The sequence below is a fragment of the Triplophysa rosa genome, linkage group LG9 (assembly GCF_024868665.1).
Source record: "Triplophysa rosa linkage group LG9, Trosa_1v2, whole genome shotgun sequence".
Classification (NCBI taxonomy): domain Eukaryota; kingdom Metazoa; phylum Chordata; class Actinopteri; order Cypriniformes; family Nemacheilidae; genus Triplophysa; species Triplophysa rosa.
The window spans coordinates 16,840,201-16,859,971 of record NC_079898.1 but is presented as its reverse complement, the minus strand read 5'-3'; the positions used below and the strand labels follow the sequence as shown (position 1 = coordinate 16,859,971).

The 19,771-nt window shown below is 40.2% G+C and overlaps 1 protein-coding gene across 5 annotated transcripts in view; it reads left to right on the top strand.

Annotated features, from left to right (window-relative positions):
* The window catches only part of rims1b (regulating synaptic membrane exocytosis 1b), a 76,044-nt gene that overhangs the window by 48,182 nt on the left and 8,091 nt on the right, over nt 1–19,771 (top strand). The window contains exons 17-28 of one of the 5 annotated variants that reach the window (XM_057342815.1): nt 1,191–1,362; nt 1,847–1,942; nt 2,489–2,551; nt 3,174–3,251; nt 11,839–11,946; nt 12,233–12,322; nt 12,919–12,996; nt 14,975–15,040; nt 16,408–16,520; nt 16,673–16,782; nt 16,908–17,068; nt 17,668–17,903. In XM_057342815.1, coding sequence (XP_057198798.1) covers nt 1,191–1,362; nt 1,847–1,942; nt 2,489–2,551; nt 3,174–3,251; nt 11,839–11,946; nt 12,233–12,322; nt 12,919–12,996; nt 14,975–15,040; nt 16,408–16,520; nt 16,673–16,782; nt 16,908–17,068; nt 17,668–17,903 — 1,371 coding nt within the window. The remainder of the gene's footprint in view (nt 1–1,190; nt 1,363–1,846; nt 1,943–2,488; nt 2,552–3,173; nt 3,252–11,838; nt 11,947–12,232; nt 12,323–12,918; nt 12,997–14,974; nt 15,041–16,407; nt 16,521–16,672; nt 16,783–16,907; nt 17,069–17,667; nt 17,904–19,771) is intronic. The other 4 variants (XM_057342816.1, XM_057342817.1, XM_057342818.1 and 1 more) reach the window with 4 other exon arrangements.

Below are 19,771 nucleotides of genomic sequence, written 5' to 3'. Positions count from 1 at the left end.
TTTAAGTCACTGTTACGTGGCATATGAAAATACAAATATTTTTACATAGGGACATTGACTATTTTCAGTATTCTGTCTCCAGTGCTTGTCTCTGTAGTATAGTAGAGTAGACTTGACACACAGTATAACACATTTGCATGGGGAATATGACAAAAGCAGGAAAGTATATGCATAAAAGGACTGCTTCCTTTTTGTGCTACACACTTTATTTTCTCTATGCATGGTAGAAGGTAGAACATGACGTGTTTGTGTTTACCTTGACTTCATTCTCCAACCCATACATAGTCATATACATATATAGTCTCATTTTGGTTTTGGACACCACTGTACTGCCCCCCCATCACCACAATCACATCATTTACATTTGATATATACTTTTAATCAACTTACAAATAAAGAAAAACACAAACAATTCAACAAAAAGGAGACACCAATATTTTAGCATGGAATGTATTCGTTTTTATTGGAAAAACTGCTGTTTTAACCACAATTATGATAAGAACCACAATTATTGACTAAATCAAATAAGAACTAAATGTATAATCTTTGTACGACATTATTGTAACATCTGTCTTGTAAAAATACAGAACATATTTATTATAGAAAACATTACATGAACAATCAAAACTTTATATTATATTGCTGTGCAAGAACAAAAGTCGCCTGAGAGCCAAAGCATATATTTCAATCATCATATATACACCCTCATGTTCTTTCAATAGTCATGAAGAGATTTAATGGTGGGAAATTCGGGAAAACTTACAGATGTGTGATCTCAAGCCTTGTGAGACTGAGTTGAGCTGCAGGGATCAAAAAGAGGCTTTTCTTTATTCTATTATGTGATTTTCAACCAAAAAGGAGAATGAACAAGGTATTTTAGTTGTCTGGCATGTTTTGTTAGACATGATCTAACAACTTGTGTCTATCCTTTTCATTTTGGATGGGTTCTAACATGGGGAATGTAATATGGCAAGCCAAATTTACATTTATCATTACATTTATGCATTTGGCAGACGCTTTTATCCAAAGCGACTTATATAGCATTGTACTATACATTTGTTTCTGACTATGTGCAATCCCCTGGGATCGAACCCATGACCTTGGCGTTGCTAACGCCATGCTCTAACCACTGAGCCACAGGAAAGCTGACAAATGACATTTGTTACGTTTTTGTGTGTGTGTAATCACAGCTATGGAGAACCGATCAAGAGAGAGAGACAGAGACAGAGAGAGGGATCGGGCAACAACGTTAGAGGTTCCTGAGGAGCAGAGACCGACCCAGTATCGCTCGCGGTCAGTGTCCCCACACAGAGAGGAAGAGAGCAGGGCACGGTCCCGCCCACCCAACGTCCCCGCACAGAGGTATGACATCTACCACTGTTAAGAGTGCAGAAACTATACCATTACATACTATATAGTACTTTTGCTGTGTATTTTAACATAAATGTGAAGTTCATTACTTTAAAGTGATAGTTCACCGAAAAATGAAAATTCTGTCATCGTTTACTCACCCTCTTGGTATTTCAAACCGTATGACTTTCTGTCTTCAAAACATCTTCTTTTGTGTTCTGCGGGAAAAAAGAAAGTCATGACAAATGACGATGATGATGACAGAATTTAAATTTTTGGGTGAACAATCAGTTTAAGTTTATTTATCCTTTTCTGATCATATTTGAAAATGCATAATAAAAACCTTTCAGCTTTGAATAATGCTTCTAAATTGATTCATCTCTTCCATGCATCTCTCTACTTTCTTTTTTTAATTTGAGTTATTTATCCATTACTATGGAAAGAATTAATATTTCAGTATTGCATTATAACTTCTCTCTCTTTCTCTCTCTGTAAGGAGTCTGGATGAGGTCCAGCACAGCCGTAGATCACGATCCCCAACACGCTACCATGATCGTGCCCGTGTGCAGGAGAGGGATTATGTAGATGACAGGTAAATTGTGAGAAATGTGTGTACATGTCAAATTAAAAGTGATCTTTTGCTTCCATTACATTATTACTTCTCATCTGTCATTCATACTGAGGGTAAAAACTGATGCTTTTGTGACTTGCGAACCTTCCTAAGGGGCGATTTACATTTCACATTTCGGCGCCACATCGAGATGAAAATAGTTCAACTTTTCAGAGTGCTGCACGCGCACCGCGAGTCATTTGACTAGAGAAAGCGACCCGGTGCGGTTTTAGACGCGAAATGTGAATCGTCCCTATAGCACCATTTTCACATAAGGTGGGTTAGAGCCGATCCATGTTCCTCAAAGTGCTTCATGAAAGCCATTGAATAGAACGTCATCAGAGGGTTTGGTTGGATATAAATTACTCGTATGGCATCTTGTGAAACTTGTATTGTGTTCTTACTGTTCTGGCTTTGAAAGTTGTTACCCTTCCTCTTCTAACATACCCGTTCTGTCCTTTATGTTGCTTGTTTATTGTTTTTTATTTGTTTATTTTCCTGTGTCATCCATCTCCATGGTAATTGCAGTGAGGTCATCTTGATACACAGATCAGTGCGGGGTAGAAGCGCAGAGTGTCTGGACACCCAAAGGTAAAGATAAAGGCCAAAATTGGACCACCTATCCGTGAATCACAGTATTATTGTATTCGGTTTATCGTTGGTGTCATAATCACAATGAATATCATATTCGCTCACCTCATAATCTTAAAACGCTGCATGAATAATCTTGCATCTGTTTTATTTGTCTGACCTTTGGAGTTTAAAATAATTACAATATCCGTGAGTGTTGATGTCTTCTTTCTTGTCAAACCCTTCGCCTTCTAGTCTAAGATTATAGTTGAAAGCAGCTCACTGATGAGAAACATTACAAGTGGAACTTTCCACTTGCTTTTGGCGTACAGCCCAAACGACCAATACCAGCAGTCTCTTCACAACAACAGTTTGGATTCTCAAAATAACAGTCTCATTCTACTCATGTGTTATTTTGACACATTTATTTTTATTCCGCTCGTCACTGACCTCAATAGGAAATTATGAGCTAGCTTAGAAGGACTATCTTCAGTAAATTATTTAAAATGAGGGAGTTGCTTTTTGCTTGCATAAGTGACCTGTGACATGTCCCACTGCTTTTTTGAGTAAGCTAATCGCAGCTGTGATTTTGATCCTTTTTGTTTCCCTTTTGCATGCTTGCATGCTAATGTTGCATTGCCAGGAGTTTATCTAAGTACAGCAGCACACTTCCACCTAAGATGCCTTTATTAGTCAATGGAATTCATAAGGATATTTACAGGTAAGGCACTTTGAAAAAGAATGGCACTTGCAAAGGCATCCTTTCAGACTGATGGGTGTTTTATCCTTTCTGTGAAGCTAAAACACACAGAGTGCTTTTGTTACAAACTAGCTAATGTAATGCAGTATCTCACAGAAGTGAGTACACCCCTCACATTTTTGTAAATATTTTATTATATCTTTTCATGTGACAACACTGAAGAAATGACACCTTAATACAATGTAAAGTAGGGAGTGTACAGCTTGTATAACAGTGCAAATTTGCTGTCCCCTCAAAATTCTCAACTCAACTAGTTTCAACTCAGCTTTTGAGTCAACTCAAAAAACTCAACACACAGCGTTAATGTCTAAACCGCTGGCAACAAAAGTGAGTACACCCCTAAGTGAAAATGTCCAAATTGGGCCCAAAGTAGGGACAGGTACCGAAACCCAGTATTAAACGGGCCCTGGGGCAAAATTATGAAAGACCGGAGCATCGATAAGCTCCGCCCTTATCGGTTCTGCTTTCGGTCCTCAGGAAAAAAAATATTATGTGTTATTGCTACATTAACGTTGTCTTGCACATTTTATCTCAACAATAGTTTCTAATTTTCTAATTTTCAATAACACCAAGAATTTAGTCTTTGGCGCATGCATATTCGTTATTCCCAGCAGAGCGCACGAGGCAGCACGTCGCGTGTCTCTCACGCAGTTTGTGTCTACACAGCGCGCACACACTCGAACCGCCGTACAGAAGAAAGACGCTCTTAATTCGTGACGATGGCAGAGAGAACTAAACGTTCAAAAGTGTGGTTACACTTCACTAAAGTTGATGCTGACAGTGACAACGCTCATTGCCACAAATGCAACAAAACCTTTGCTTGTAAGGGTGGAAACACAAGTTATCTGTCAATGCACATGTCAAAAGTGCATCATGTACAGACAGAGAGATGCACTGTTTTTGACTGCTTAGCCCTTACTTATGCCCCATCTACGTCAGGTATGTATGCTGAATGCTAACAGACATTACTTGAACTCTGACATTCTTTATATATGCTAATGCCCATTCACCCTATTTAAAACAACTGTAAATTCGATCTAACTGGTTTCCATAACCTTAAAATTATGCTAATTCCACATGGGTGAAAGGAAATTACACATTTAATCCATTTTCTATTAACTACTTAAAAAATAAATCAGCCTATATGTGTAATCATTTATTATTACACTGAGAACGTCTCGGATACGACTGTAACCTCCGTTCCCTGATGGAGGGAACGAGACGTTGGGTTTAGAGACAGACTGGGATTTGATCTTGACAACCTATCATCTCCGAGAGGAATTTTAAAACACCAATGGGCTTGGCCAATGGCACACACACGCCAGTCCCCGCCCCGTGCGTACGGGTATAAAGGGGAGGTGGCGGTGGCCATTCACTCATTTTTTGGACTGAGGAACCAAACTCTATTAGTGAGATGCCACCCGGCTCCGTGAGAAACACTGGGGAAACACTGCTCTCCTCGTTGAAGAGTATGCTACGGAGGCCACATCCTACCACAAGGGTAGGTTACATGCGGAGACACCAACATGGTCTCACTGGTGGGGAGAACAACATGTGAAAAATGCGCCAGCCCGAGTAGGGGGAACAGAACCCAGGTGGGGTAACCCACCGGAGAAGAGGTCACAGGTCCTCACAAGAGTGAGGAATTCAACATATGGGATGACCCTGCAGGGGAGTCACTACGTATGGGGCAACAGTCTGAGTTTAGGGGTCCACCTGAGCAGGGGTGACTCTACCAGTACTGGACTTGGTTACAACAGACTGCTCCGCCCGTTCTGTTACCACAATTGCCAGTGCTTAGTGATGGATGGAATGCCTTCACTTCGCCCTAAGGGGGAAGAAGGGAGGCTAAAATAGTGCACTAGACTTGCCTGGAGAGAGGAGAAGGCACTTTCACAGGCATACGCACAACCCAGTTGCCGACCTCACACGCCAGCAGCGTGTAAGACACGGGCTGACACTGGTTCCACGCGGAGGTTGTAAAACCTTGCGAAGGTACTGGGCATAGCCCAACCCGCAGCACTACATATGTCTGCCAGAGAGGCGCCCTGAGCCAGTGCCCATGAGGAGGCTATACCCCGGGTGGAGTGGGCTCTCACTGCAAGCCGGCACGGGTGATCTTGGGACTGGTATGCCAAAGCAATGGCATCCACAATCCAGTGCGCCAATCTCTGTTTGGAGACAGCCCTTCCCTTGTGCTGTCCCCCAAAACAGACAAAGAGCTGCTCAGAGCTTCTAAGGCTCTGCGTGTGGTCCAAGTAGAGGCGCAGTGCGCATACTGGACACAACACATTGGAGGTTGGGTCTTCCTCCCCAGAGGGGAGCGCCTGCAGGTTCGTAACCTGGCCGGGGTCTCAGGATAACGTGAGAACTACCGGGCCGAATTCTAGGCACCCATGGGACACGGAGACTGCCTGGAGGTCCCCACCCTCTTGATAGAAGCATGTGCCAGCAAGAGTGCCGTCTTCATTCTTAGATGAGGGAGACTGGCGTCTCTGAGGGGCTTGAAATGAGCCGTACAAAGGCCCTGTAAGTCCACATTAAGGTCCCAAGAGGGTATGGAGTGCGATCGAGGTGGATTCATCCTTCTCGCGCCCCTAAGGAACCTGGTGACCAGGTCATGTTGGCCGAGAGACTTACCCTCCACGAGATCGTGATGAGCAGCAATAGCGGCTGCATACACTTTCAGCGTGGATGGGGAGAGGTTGCACTCGAGTCTCTCCTGTAGAAAGGCCAACGCTGACCCGATCGGGCAACTCCATGGATTCTCCCCACAGGAAGAACACCAGGACGAAAAGAGATGCCACTTATAAGCGTATAAACGCCTAGTGGCGGGGGCAAAAATGAAAAATGATATATGAGCCCGCCAAATCACAGAGATGCCGATTCGCACAGGACTAATATTATCACAGGACCTCGGTGTCCATCAAAATATAGTAGGTAATTTGTGGGGGAATTTTTACTTTACAAATTACAGACATGGCCGATTCGCACGGGATTGAGATCACAGACAACCTCTGCAATTATTACAAATGACTAGAGTTCCCCAGGTAATACTTATCCCGTGCGAATAGGGCATATCAAGCGATCTCTAACAAAGCAATAGTGACGTATAGTACAAAAATTTTGTACTCACATAAGATTGCTGTGCCATTCCTATCAAATACAATATTGATGGCACAGCACTGCTTTTTAATTTTAGTCTCTCCGCAAATCCAGCGTCGACCTCTGCCTTGTTCACAAAGGAATCCGCAGTGAAATGAATCAAACAAATGCTCAATGTTGTACCCACGTGAGCTGGGACGTCTTTAAAAATAAACTTCAACCACGCATTACTAATGTCGGAATCAGAAGGAAGGTTATACAGCGACTGTATTCTTCCACAACCAGGCGCTGACTGCACAATATTTTGCGATCTTTTTTTTTATGTTCTGCTTTTTTTTATTTTTATATATATGATTTATTTATTGAGTTTTCAACAAAAAGAACAGACACAGACCCTTATATACATCTGAGTGGGTAATATACAACAGCCCAATGAATGAGGTGAGGTAAGCACTAATAACAGAAAGTGGTGTTACTTAGGACAAGAGGATAAAGTTTGTCAATACCCACACAGAATCACAAACCTGTAAACACATTATACCAATGGGGGAAAAGAAACCCCCCCCAAAAAAAGAACGCAAAACAGAACGCAAGACACTTAAAAGACACTAACAAACGAGACATACTGTGTGCTGCTAGAACAGGGAGAGAACGTGAGCCAGCCAGGAGCCACAAGGAGGTGCAATTCAGGGGGCTGTTTAGCCAGTGGGGGGAGCATCCAGCCAGAGGGACCGGACATGCTCTTGAAAGGGTTGCCAAATCTTCACAAATTTTTCATTGGAGCCACGGAGGGAGTGTTTGATTTTCTCTAATTTCATAAAGGATAAGGCATCCCTAATCCAATGGGTGTGGGAGGGGGGAGACGGGTTCTTCCAGTGCATCAGAATGACACGCCTCGCTAATAATGTGAGAAAAGCCACCAGTTCAGTGAAGTAGGATGGGCCTACTAAGGGTGATTGGAGGACTTTGGTAGATGTGATGGCTGAGAGGGAGTCAAATACAGAATTCCAGAACCGAGAGAGAGCTGGGCAGGTCCAAAACATGTGACTAAGGTTAGCTGGTCCTAAGTGACACTTATCGCAATTTGGATCGGTGCCCGGATAAATGTGAGCTAGTTTACTTTTAGACCAGTGGACTTTGCACTGCAAAACCCCATGCCAGGCGCAAAGAGATGATGCATGGACCCACTTCAGAGCGCACTGCCAGACCTCAGGCTCTATCTCTATATTAATGTCCTCGGACCAAATAGTGCACAGTTTATCAGAGGACGAGGATTGGTGTGTAAGGAGAGTGTGGTATAGCTCTGAGATGGTACCTTTAAGGTAGGGGTTAATATTTAAAATAGTGTCAATCAGAGTAGAAGGAGGAATAGCAGGGAAGCCGGGGAAGCGATTGCGAGCAAAGTCTCTGACTTGTAAATACCTGAAGAAGTGGGATTTCTGCAATTTGAATACACCCACTAGTTGGTCAAAGGATGCAAATATTCCCTCAATGTAAAGATGTTTGACAGATACAATCCCACGATCCTCCCAGGCTGCGAAAGCCCGATCATTGATAGAGGGAGTAAACAGAGGGTTAGAATGCACAGGAGATAAAAGAGAAATTGACTGTAACCCCAAATGGCGTTTCAATTCAGTCCAGATCTTGAGACAGTTTTTTACTGTAATATTACTGGAATAAGATAATGGTGATAATGTCAGGGGGAGGCACAAAAGGGACATTAGAGAGGAAGGAGCCACATAGCAACCTCAATCTGCAGCCATGGTGTAGGCTGATTGTTAATGTGATACCAGTGTAGAATAGATCGAATATTAGCGGCCCAGTAATAACATAAAAAGTTTGGTAGTGCTAGTCCACCCATTTCTTTGGGTTTTTGTAGAGTGTCTTTCCGAATTCTGGGAGGTTTTTTGTTCCATATGAACTGAGAGTTCAAGCTGTCGAGTGAGTGGAAAAAATGTTTTGGAATAAAGAGGGGTATAGATTGAAAGAGATAGAGGAATTTGGGAAGCACATTCATTTTAATACAGTTTATCCTGCCAGCGAGAGATAAAGGTATGAGAGACCAACGGTGGCAGTCCTGAGTCAGTCGAGCAAGCAGAGGGGAGAAATTACATTTGAACAAATCAGAGTAATTTCTGGTTACACAGATGCCTAAATATTTGAAATGACTTAAAGACGTCTTAAATGGCAAGTCTGAAAGGGGATAGGCTGCGGCTGCAGCATTGATGGGCATGAGCTCACTTTTCTGAAGATTTAGTTTGATTCAGAGGGCAGCAACCCACAACTCTCTGATACATAGATCAGCATATCTTAATACTTCCATAAACCTATCGCTCCATTCCCACAACTTAACGTTAGTAAACTTTAAGAACAAAAGTTCGAGCAAACATTATAACAATCATAGTAGTCACACATTAAGGCTCAGCTAATGTAATGGCCAGCTGAACATGAGCCTTCAGCCGTAATAGCCTTGCAGTCAAACCGTTGCAAAATATACACAGTGGTAATGTTGATTCCTTCCACTTCCAGTTAGTCAGGCTAGTCAGATGTGAAAGAAAAATAAAATAATAAAATATATATATCCACATATACCCCCACACAACTATATATACCTGGGACAGAAGAGTGAGAGGAGAGATGAAGAAAAACGTATTATATAATATAGATGTATATATAATAAATCATCTATATATATTATATAAATGGGGGTGTGGGGTGTAAATATGTTAACATCGGCCAAAACAATAGATACAGCATAGTCATAAAATATATATATTAAAAGTACAATAATGAGCCGGAGGGCAAGGCCACATAACTTGGTAAGAATGTTAAACGGATGGGATCAGTTAGCCTATATGGCGAGTTTCAGGGGCAGAAAAACAAAGTTTACGGATCGAGACGAAGCACAAAAAAAAAAACTCGCCACGAAGCCATAGACTGCACTGAAAAAATAGTAAGAGGATAAAATAACAAGAGGAAGATATGCCAGATCACGTGCTTATGGCTTTTTGTGTAAACCCTGGACAAACTTGACCGCCGCTGAAGCAGAAAGGAGCCAGGTCTTCTCCCCGTCAGGCATGGTGATGCGCAGCTTCGCTGGGTAAAGGAGAGCCGGCTTGTAGCCGCGCTGAAACAGTTCGGCCATGGAAGTCTTGTACTCGGCGCGCTGCTTTAGCACGTCGGGGCTGTAGTCATCGTAGAAGCGGACCTTATGGCCTTTGTAGGACAGATCACCTAGTCTGCAAGCCTCGCGGATCACCAAGTCTTTAGTTTGGAAGCGATGAAAGCGCAGTATGACGGGCCGTGGTCTCCCTCCTGGCTCAGGCTTTGGTGCGAGGCTCCGGTGCGCCCGGTCCAGCTCAGGGGGTGAAGTGAGGGTCTCTGTTCCGAGGACATCAACGAGGAACTGAGAGAAGAAAGCCGATGGACGAGGGCCCTCGATCGATTCAGGCAGGCCGATGATGCAGATGTTTTGGTGCCTGCTGCGCCCCTCCAGGTCCGCCACTTTGACTGCGAGAGCCTTGTTGTCTCCCTGCAACGCGGCGCAGGCAGTCTCAAGTTGTTGAAGCCGCTGGTCAATCTCGGTGGTGTTAACCTCCAGAGAGCTGACCCGCTGTTCGTGATCTGTCACAGTGGAGTGGATGTTGGAACAATGCACATTGTGAAAAGCGCTATATAAATAAAATTGAATTGAATTGAATTGAATGTTATCCAGCGTAGATGTCAGCGAGTCGAAGGATGACTTGAAATCAGCCGACAGAGCTGCCCTGTGCTCCTCCAGTAACATGCTAATCTCGGACAAAGTTATGCTAGCAGCCGGCGAAGTTTCTTTGTCTTTTTCAGCGGTTTTTCCTTTAGACTTGGACATTGCTAAGTAGTCAGTACAGCTCTATAAGCCTGTTATCAACAGTTTAGAAAAAAAATACTGAAAAATTCAAGGTTTAAAAAGGTAATTAAAAGTGCGTTAGTGGGAGCAAATTGAGCGCGCGTCTACCCTGTGCGTCTCATACCGGAAGTCCAGGTATGTTCTGCTTCTATTTTGCGATCTTTAACGGCATGTTTATTGCTTGCTCGCTCTACCTGGTTCCGTGCAACTTGTGTTACTTCAGTACTGTCAGTGGGTGGGGCTAGAGAAGTAGTCATTAATATTATTCTGTGGAGTCGTTGTTCAACCTATCAATAGATAGGTGCATTCCAGGACGTGGCGTTCACTGGGCCTGGTGTCAATAACAGTTTCAGTAACAAGGGAGTTTTCAGTTCTGACACTTACAGGATGTTCGCTTGAATATGATTCCCTCCCAAATAAAATTGATGTCTTAATTCATGACTCCTTTAATGGCTGTGTTTTGAGTTATTTTGAGGGGACAGCAAATTTACACTGTTATACAAGCTGTACACTCACTACTTTATACTGTAGCAAAGTTTCATTTCTTCAGTGTGGTTTCATGAAAAGATATAATAAAATATTTACAAAAACGTGAGGGGTGTACTCACTTCTGTGAGAACATCGTCACTGTATTTTGTTCTTCCAAAACAAACTGAATGTTTAAAATAATGCAAATGTAAATATAAAAGATGCTGTAGTGGTATTGGATTTGTAAACTTTATAACTTCCCAGGATTTACAATTATAATTTACAAACAGATTGGCAGATATTATAGTTCTTTAACTAGAGATGCCAATAGAGCCAATGGGAATCAGCTGTTAGTAGGTGATAGGGGTAAGGAGTGAGAATCTTGAAGTGATAGTTCACCCAAAAATGAAAATTCTGTCATCATTTACTCACCCTATTGTCGATTTAAAACTTTATGAGTTTATTTTGTCCGCAGAACACAAAAGAAGATATTTTGAAGAGTTGGTAACAGAACTGCACTGGCCCCTATTCACTTCTATTGTATGGACACAAAACCAATGGGTGAATGGGGGCCAGACATTCTTCCAAATATCGTCTTTTGTGTTCTGTGGAAGAAAGTCATATAGGTTTGAAATGACAAGAAGATAAGTAAATGATGACAGAATTTTTTTTTCGAGTGCTATCGCTTTAATGTTAAAGGCGAAATATGTCATTTCTACAACACTAGCTGCACCAAACACAACTGTAATCTGTTTTTTGAAGTGTCATGAATGGACATAACAACACTGACTCAAACAAGTACTTGAGTCTGGGGGTGGGACTACCAGTTTTTTTGACCAATTACAAACAGATGGTATTGAAAAAGTCTTTTTGTGTGTTTGATGGTTCTAGTGGTGCAGAAATTGCAAACTTCAGTGTGATTTCATCAAGTAGATAAAGATAAATCACTGTTCATTGTAAATAGCCATCTTGGCGTATCCTATAGAAAGGTTGTCTAATCTTTTTTGCACAGGGATATCTTTTTTGCCTCTCATTTTCTGTAACTTGTGATTCCTTTTGTTTGCACTTGTTACATTTTTGTTTGTTCAGCTCAACACTACCTGCATGCCTTAAGTCAAAACCACGGCTGTCTGTAGTCACTGCTACTCAACGTTCGGTCACACGAGTTTTTAAGTTCACAGACAAGATCAATTTTAGGTAAGGGGTCGAACATATAAACCCCATTTCATAAATTGAAAACAACACTGAATATCCAAAAGTCCTCAAGAGGCATTAGCTCCCTGTTTAGTGCTTTAAAAAGAAAAAAAATCCCTCGACACATTTAAGCATATCTTCCAACTAAACTTCCTTTCCTTCAAGTGATTGTACAGGTTAAGACTTGCTTTTCACTTTATGTTGAGCCTAACATTTTTGCCTTTTGTCATTTCCCTGTCCACTTTTCTTTCTCCTTCCTACTTCATTGGATGGCATATTGTGACGCTAGGGATCTACAGCCCTCTCTTGACAGGGTTAGAAGTGCTAGTACCAACTGTCTGAGACCAGAATCTAATTCCAATTCACCCGAACGTGACAGGTACATGTTTGTTTAGAAATGGATTATACCAATTTTGTTTAATCTGTCAATGAATAGTTCACCAAATCTGAAAATTCTGCAATTTTTTACCCGCCCTTATGCCAATTCCATGTTTGAAAAGTATAAAGATGTACATTTTAGTATTCTTTTTATGCAACCCTATCAAGCTGACTTCAGAAGATATCCATTGTATGTTTTTTTTACAGTTAAAATAGGAGCATATGGTTTCGGATAGACTTTTCTTTTGGGTGAACTATTCTATTCTATTCTTTTTATTTTGTTTTGTTTCCTTTAATGTTGCACCTTTATTATAACACTCATTGTGTTATGTTAGACAGTAGGAAATCACCTTTGTGTCACACTACTCTGTCATGTTAGTGTCCAGTCTCTCCTGATGTTCACAGCTGTATTTTGTGTTTTTGGTGGCAAGCATTTTTCTAGATTTACTTCGACTATGTAGATGAAAAGGTTTAATTAGCAAATGAGTCCCCTGAATCTGTAACCAATATCAGATTCTCAATATTGACCTCCCGTGTTTCTTCCATCTCCACTTTAAACTCTTTGGGTGTTTGTGGATCACACACACACTCACGCAGGAGCACGCAGTCTCTGCCCCGTACCAGACCCACCAGCCCCAGGATCCTAATTCAGCATGCCTCCCCAGAAGATGACAGGTATCGCTCCTGTCCTCCTTCAGTTCTGTTGCTAACCCTTTCTGCTCTTCTAACCTGTCCGTATAGCCCTACTGCCATTCGGCTCAGTTTTGTAGCTAACCCTCCAGCCCTCTGCTCCCTGTTGCTTCTGACCTATAACTTGTTGTTACCCAGCCCCATGGTTGTAGTGCTCACCTGTGTATTTTGTAGCTCTTAGGCTGCTTGAAAGCTTTAATAAAATGTGGTGTGGCTTTTGTGGTGTGGTTTGTAGTGTAGTGTGCTGTGGATTTGCTTGGTTTTCTGAGGTTGTGCGTTCTTGTTTCTAAATACTTTCTGCAGTTTTTATACTGCGTTCTTTGATATTAGCTTTAGAGGAACTATAAAAATACAGGGACCTCAAAAAGTACAACTGGTCAAAAGTTTAGGATCACTTAACAAAAATGTTTCTCATGATCTTAAAAATCTTTTAATCTGAAGGTTTCAATGTTTGAAATTACCTTTGTAGGCAAAAATATAATTCTGCCAACATTAATTTCTTGCATTTTTTTCTTTATTAAAAACATATTTTTGTAATTTACAACTTGAACCAAATTAATAAAAAGCAGCCAATAAGAGTCCAGCATAGATGAAAATTCTTTCAATACTGTTTAAAAAGCTTCACATGGGTAATAAAATGCCAAGAGTTCAATTTTGTAAATTCTAGTGAAAGGGTGACTACTTTGAAGAAGCTAAAATACAACAGAGTTAATATAGTTTGGACGGTACTAGTTACAACATAGCTGTGCAAATAAACTCATTTATATTTTTTCCATATTTTAGAATAATAGTAAACTCATCAAACCCATGGAATAATACAGTTGTAACTGTATTATTGTATTATTGTAACTGTGTTATGTTGTGACTAAAAGCATTCAAAATAACTGAACTCGTTCTATTTTAGCACCTTCAAAGTATTCACCATTTGACTAGAATTTGCAAAATCGTTCTCTTGGCATTTTTTAAGCCAGCTGCTTGATGTCTCAATCTGGGATGCTTTTTAAACAGTTTTGAAGGCATTTTCATCTATGCTAGACTCTTCTTGGCTGCTTTTTATTCATTATTTTGTCCAAGTAATCCATTAACAAAAAAAATGTAGTCTAGAAAGAAATGAATATGTTGGCAAAATTATATTTTTGTCCACACAAGTAATTTCAAACATTGATTTTTAACAGCATGAGAAACATTTTTTGTCAATTGATCCCAAACTTTTGACCGGTAGTGTAGGCCTACTCCTTAAATGTGGCTTACACCTTAAAATACTTTTTGAGGCTTCTGTATGCATATTGCTCCAGTTCTTGCTATACAGACATTTAACAAACCCTCTTTATTTCTGTTATCACTTATTGACTTATGTTTACCTGTATTCACACCTGAATACTGATTTAAGAGGTTTTGGACAAATTGCATTTAAAGTCAAGAGTCATATCTTTGTGTCCCATATCACTCACTGTGTGTCACATGTATGCGTCTTATATATCATTTTCTTTTGTAGTGAGGATTTTTAAGTGGCACAATTCTGTATTGTTAACATCAGCCCATGCTGTGTCATTGTGTGTGTGTGTGTGTGTGTGTGTGTGTGTGTGTGTGTGTGTGTGTGTGTGTGTGTGTGTGTGTGTGTGTGTGTGTGTGTGTGTGTGTGTGTGTGTGTGTGTGTGTGCGCGTCTGTCCATGTGCCGTCCTCTCCATGCCAATCACATGTGTTTGACCTGATCTTATGAATCAGCTGGGTTTTGGAGGCTATGTTTCCTGCACAGGAGACTGTGCACCACCTCAGTGCAAAGCCAGACGCACAGAGGTACACACGCACACAGAGTTCTAGAGCACATATACAAACAACACGTCCATCTCCATTGTGCCATTTTATTAGGCAGCAGTTTCTTTCAATGTCTGTTGAGTCCTGAGTGAAGTCACTCCTCATTCTTTTATTTTGTGTCTCGCCTAAATCATTTCCATGTTGCAGGCAGTCGAGAACTCTGGACAAGCCGAGCTGTCAGAAACTTGGCAAGAAAATATCTGACAGTGAGCGGTAAGACTCAAAAAACCATGTCATGTCACATTTGTTTCGTCGGCTCGTTGAAAGTCCAGTGTTTTCGGACGATATCTGTGTTAGGGACTGTTTTCTTCGCTTGCTGATTTGATCTGTGGAGGAGGTTTTTTTATTGGGTTTAATTGTTCTGGACTATTTTTACATTTTATGTGTTGCTGAACTTTTACAGGAAAATATTTCACTGCACTTGCGAGAAACATATTTAATGATCCACACGTTCACAGTTTGTTTTCACAAATATTGTGTCACTTCTCTGTTTTCATTGTTTTTAATTCCACGGTTTTTCACATGTATTTTATTATTCTATCTTGTATGCTGCTTTTCTTACTGGCCTGCAGAATAAAGCCAACCTCCATTTTAAAGGGCTCACACGGGAAGAGGGTATTTCTTCCGCCATTGGGTAAGGTGACCCAGGGGGAGGGTCAACCCCAGGCTCACTCCGAATGGAAAGGTGGTGACCCTGATCTGGGCTGAGAATCCTGTGGTTAACCTATCCCTTATTCACACTCACACTCAAACCTATGTGTCACGTATTCAATAAGAATAATCCTTTCCTATTTTGTCATTCTTATAATCTGCTCCTTACTTTCAAAGCTCAGTGTGGTTGCTGCTTTTGTACTGAAATTCCACAACCTCTCCACCACCTACCCACAGCTTACTGTTCACAGCAAGCTTGCCTTTCACAGTTGATCACTTTTTTCATGAATTTCACACCTTTCACTATTGTGCTTGTTTTGCTTTCCTTATGGCTCTTAGCAATAACAGATTAAGATTCAGAGGTGTAAATGTACAGAGAAACTATATTTAACTAAAGATATGGATACTGTGTGGATAAAGTCATTTGTCAAAGTTTTAGCCAAAATCTTGAGTGTATTTCCATATTTTATTATCATGAAGGTGCTAAAGAGAGAGATTTTTTCCTTAACCTTAAGAATATTGTGATAAAGCAGGGTGCTGTTTAAAGTTTCTGTGTCTTGATTATGTCTTTAGGACACAGATATCCAAACCGAAACCTTTATATGTAAGTGTTTTCTGACTGGTCAATGACTGAGTCAGCGGTCTTTATAATTAAAATGTATTGCTTTAGGTCTAATACTGTCTCTGCATAATGACAATTGTGACTAAATATACTTTACGATTAAGTGAATGTCACTGGCTATACATTTTTAGCATCGTAATTCGAGGAGAAAATGTATTTTATTTGATGCTGTTTGCCAAACAGTTGCTCAGTATGTCTTCCAGGCTGGTTATAGATCATCTTTGCACTAGATGATACATGTATGCTAAAGTTTCCATTGCTTTTCTTTCTCTCTTTCTCTCTCTTTCTCTCAACTCTACTCTATCAGGGTGCAACCACACTCTGGCCCCTCATTTTCCTCTTCAGCAGCGGCTTCATCTTCCTCGCGCAAGGTCAGACAGTTACCCCAAGTCCCCGCCAAAAGCAGCAATGTAGAACAAGGTACAGTCTTTTTTACTGCTAAATTGCATTTTGCCTTCTTTTAGTGACATTCTAGTTGGAAACATAGAACTTATTCTTCATTCATAAGCCGTGACAATGCCAGAACACTTTAAATATGAGAATTGTCATCTTACTGGGGTGTTATATGTCAGCTCTTGCCTCAGAGGAGCGAACGCGGCAAATGAAAGTACGCACCTTCCGAACACCAGCTCCCTCCAGTACCAGCCAGGACATGGAGAGGACGCTGAAGAATAAACGAGAGGTAAGTGGTACTCTGTCTTCTCTCTCGGTTCAGACTTTGGATTGGTATATAAATGATATATTATTTGAATATTCTGCCTCTAAGTGTGTATGTTTTTTAATATGTGGTACTTTACTTTTTAAAAGCTTTATAAGGAGCAGCGACGGAGCTGTGACAATGTGTCCCATAAGTCCTCAGACAGTGATGTCAGTGACGTGTCAGCCATCTCTCGCGCCAGCAGTGCCTCGCGGATCAGTAGCACCAGCTACATGTCCATTCAATCAGAACGGCCAAGAGGTCGCTTCAGGTGAGACGCATAAACATAATCACAGTTTATTGAGTGCATTTAAGTGTCTTCACCCAGCATAACATACATGAGTGTATGAGTTTTTTTCCATTTGACAAAGTAAGGTTTAGTGTTGTTATTTGTTAAAGATTGTGTAAATAATTTAATGTTGTATTTGTTCAATGTGAAAATATTTTCACAGTTTAACATGGTTAAATATTCAGTATAAAGGGCAGTTGTCAATCTTCAAACTAATAAGGGGCCATATTCTATACATTTGTAACAGTTCCTTACCACTTATAATTGGTTTCTTGGACCAAAAGGTCCCAATTTAGGTTTTACTAAATCATCCCCCCCTTCTCTGACCTTTGGAATTAATCAGGTTGTTTTTGCTACATTTAAAGCTTATGTATGTGTGTGACCTACATGTAATATTCGGCACAATATGTCCACACTGCCGCTCTTTTGCAAAAAAAAGCTATTTATAAAATCAAACCTTTAATAGCAAATTTTAAGGAAAATAAAAGAGCAGGAGAAAGTAAAAACAGCACAGAAAATTAGATTGATCAATTTTAGGTGCATGATTTGCATATCATGTTATTTGGGTTGCTGACATTCAGCACCCATCATGTCTTCTTCAGCCGTCACATTCATCCGTCCAGCCGCAGCATGCTGAAGAGTGCAAGCGGGGAGATCTACTCTCTGGAGCGCACAGACGGCAGCCAGTCAGACACGGCTCTCGGAACACTGGGAGCAGGAGGAAAAAAGCGCAGATCCAGCCTTAGTGCCCGTGTAGTCGCCATTGTGGGCATTCCCTCTCGCCGCAGCAGGAGCACCTCTCAGCTAAGTCAGACAGGTCAGACTCTTCCAGCCAATCATTTGCATTCATCATTGCCTTGTGTCTTCCTGAATTCAATCAGATTAAAATCTTAGGTTTGGGCTTACACACTACACAGTATGTTTTTTTTTAACAATTAGCATATGGCTTGCCAGCAGAGTCTGAAATGTACAAAATGACTTAAATGAAACAGAGTTACCCGCTATGAAATAGAAAGAATATTCTGAATAGTCCCTTGCTGTTTGCAACAAAAACATAATATTCTCTTTGGTTATTTTTATTATAAGAATAGAAAATAAAATATTATGACCTGTATGAACTGTGGCTAGTTTTCTCACGTCATCTCACCAATGGCTGGTGTGGCTAAATGTTCATTTTGAAGCCTGGCAAAAAAATCAAACAGGCACATACAGTAGATTGTTTATTGTTCTTAAACAAACCCAAGAACAAGCAGTCCTTACAACTATTTACAACTGTTTACATCAAGACATCCAACACTAACAGATGACACTGAACATTACAACAATAAAGTTTTAAATATAACTTTTACACACTGTTAAACCATTTTAAAAAGCAGTGAAAGAGATAGACAAGTTTCGTGTTCTTGCTCTGTTAGCCTGAGGTGCCCTCTACTGGAGCAGAATGTAAAATCAACTGTGAATATACCATAGCCAAGAAAAAGTCTTGTGCTTTGTATTATCAGTAACAGTAGGTGACATTCACCAAGTACTGCATTGTTGTCATTAAAGCCAAACATAGAAGGACATGGTCACCAAAATAAAAACTGAAATGTTATGTGAACCAATTCCACACTGTTTAAACCGACTTCGTACATCGGCCAGACCATTTGGCCAAGACTGCGGGACATCTTTTTGCTTAAAAGTAAAGTGTGTAATTTTTGCACCAAACAAACTTGCAAAAATATTATGAAATTAAAGATTTTCTTAAAACCAGAATGATTCAATCAATTAGACTGACTGATTGATTTATAATTACGTAGTGTCTATTTACACTGAGTACAAATAGCCCGCCTTGCTGGCAGAGACTATTTACACTAGCTCCGCCCACCAATATGTGATTGGAATAGAGAAAGTGTAAGATTGATGCCATTTCAAACAGCGATTTGAGTGGCATGAAGGGTACAGTCTGTATAGCGTGGCAGGGGAGACGGGGGTTCTAATTCTGCTGAAAACCTTCTTTAACCTTTTTTATTACTTTACAGATCATAAAGGCATTTGTTTTCAATAAAATTGATTTAAGACTTAAAATTAATTTTTATTCATATACTTTACAGTAGGTTTAGGGTAAGGTTAGGGGTAGGTATAGGGCTTTAATATCTCAATAAGTTGCCATCATTTTAATATTTATTATAAATATAATGATTTACTGTCTGTTATTATTGCATAATGTTTAATGCACAACAATACTGAGGTGCAAATAGTAACGTTATCTGCCACTATTTATAAGTAAAAAGCATCTAACTACTATTTCTGCTTAATCCAAAGAAAATAGGCCCTACAGCTATTTTTAGTTAGTGTAAATAGCATATCACTAAGAAATGCTTCTAAACTTGCAAATAGCCGCTGCCTTATAATTATCTGTAAATAATAACTTAATAATAAAAAAAATTAAATAAAAAAAATAAAAAAATTTGAGTACATAATGAAAACGTTCTCCTTACCTTATTATTTAATCCTTCGAACAGAACATTTATAACCTATATGATATAACCAAAATGTTACACGAATATCTTAGATTTAATTATATACACTCTTAAAAATAAAGATGCTTTAAAGGTTCTTCACAGCGATGCCATAGAAGAACCATTTTTGGTTCCACAAAGTACCATTCAGTCAAAGGTTCTTTAAAGAACCATCTCTTTCGTA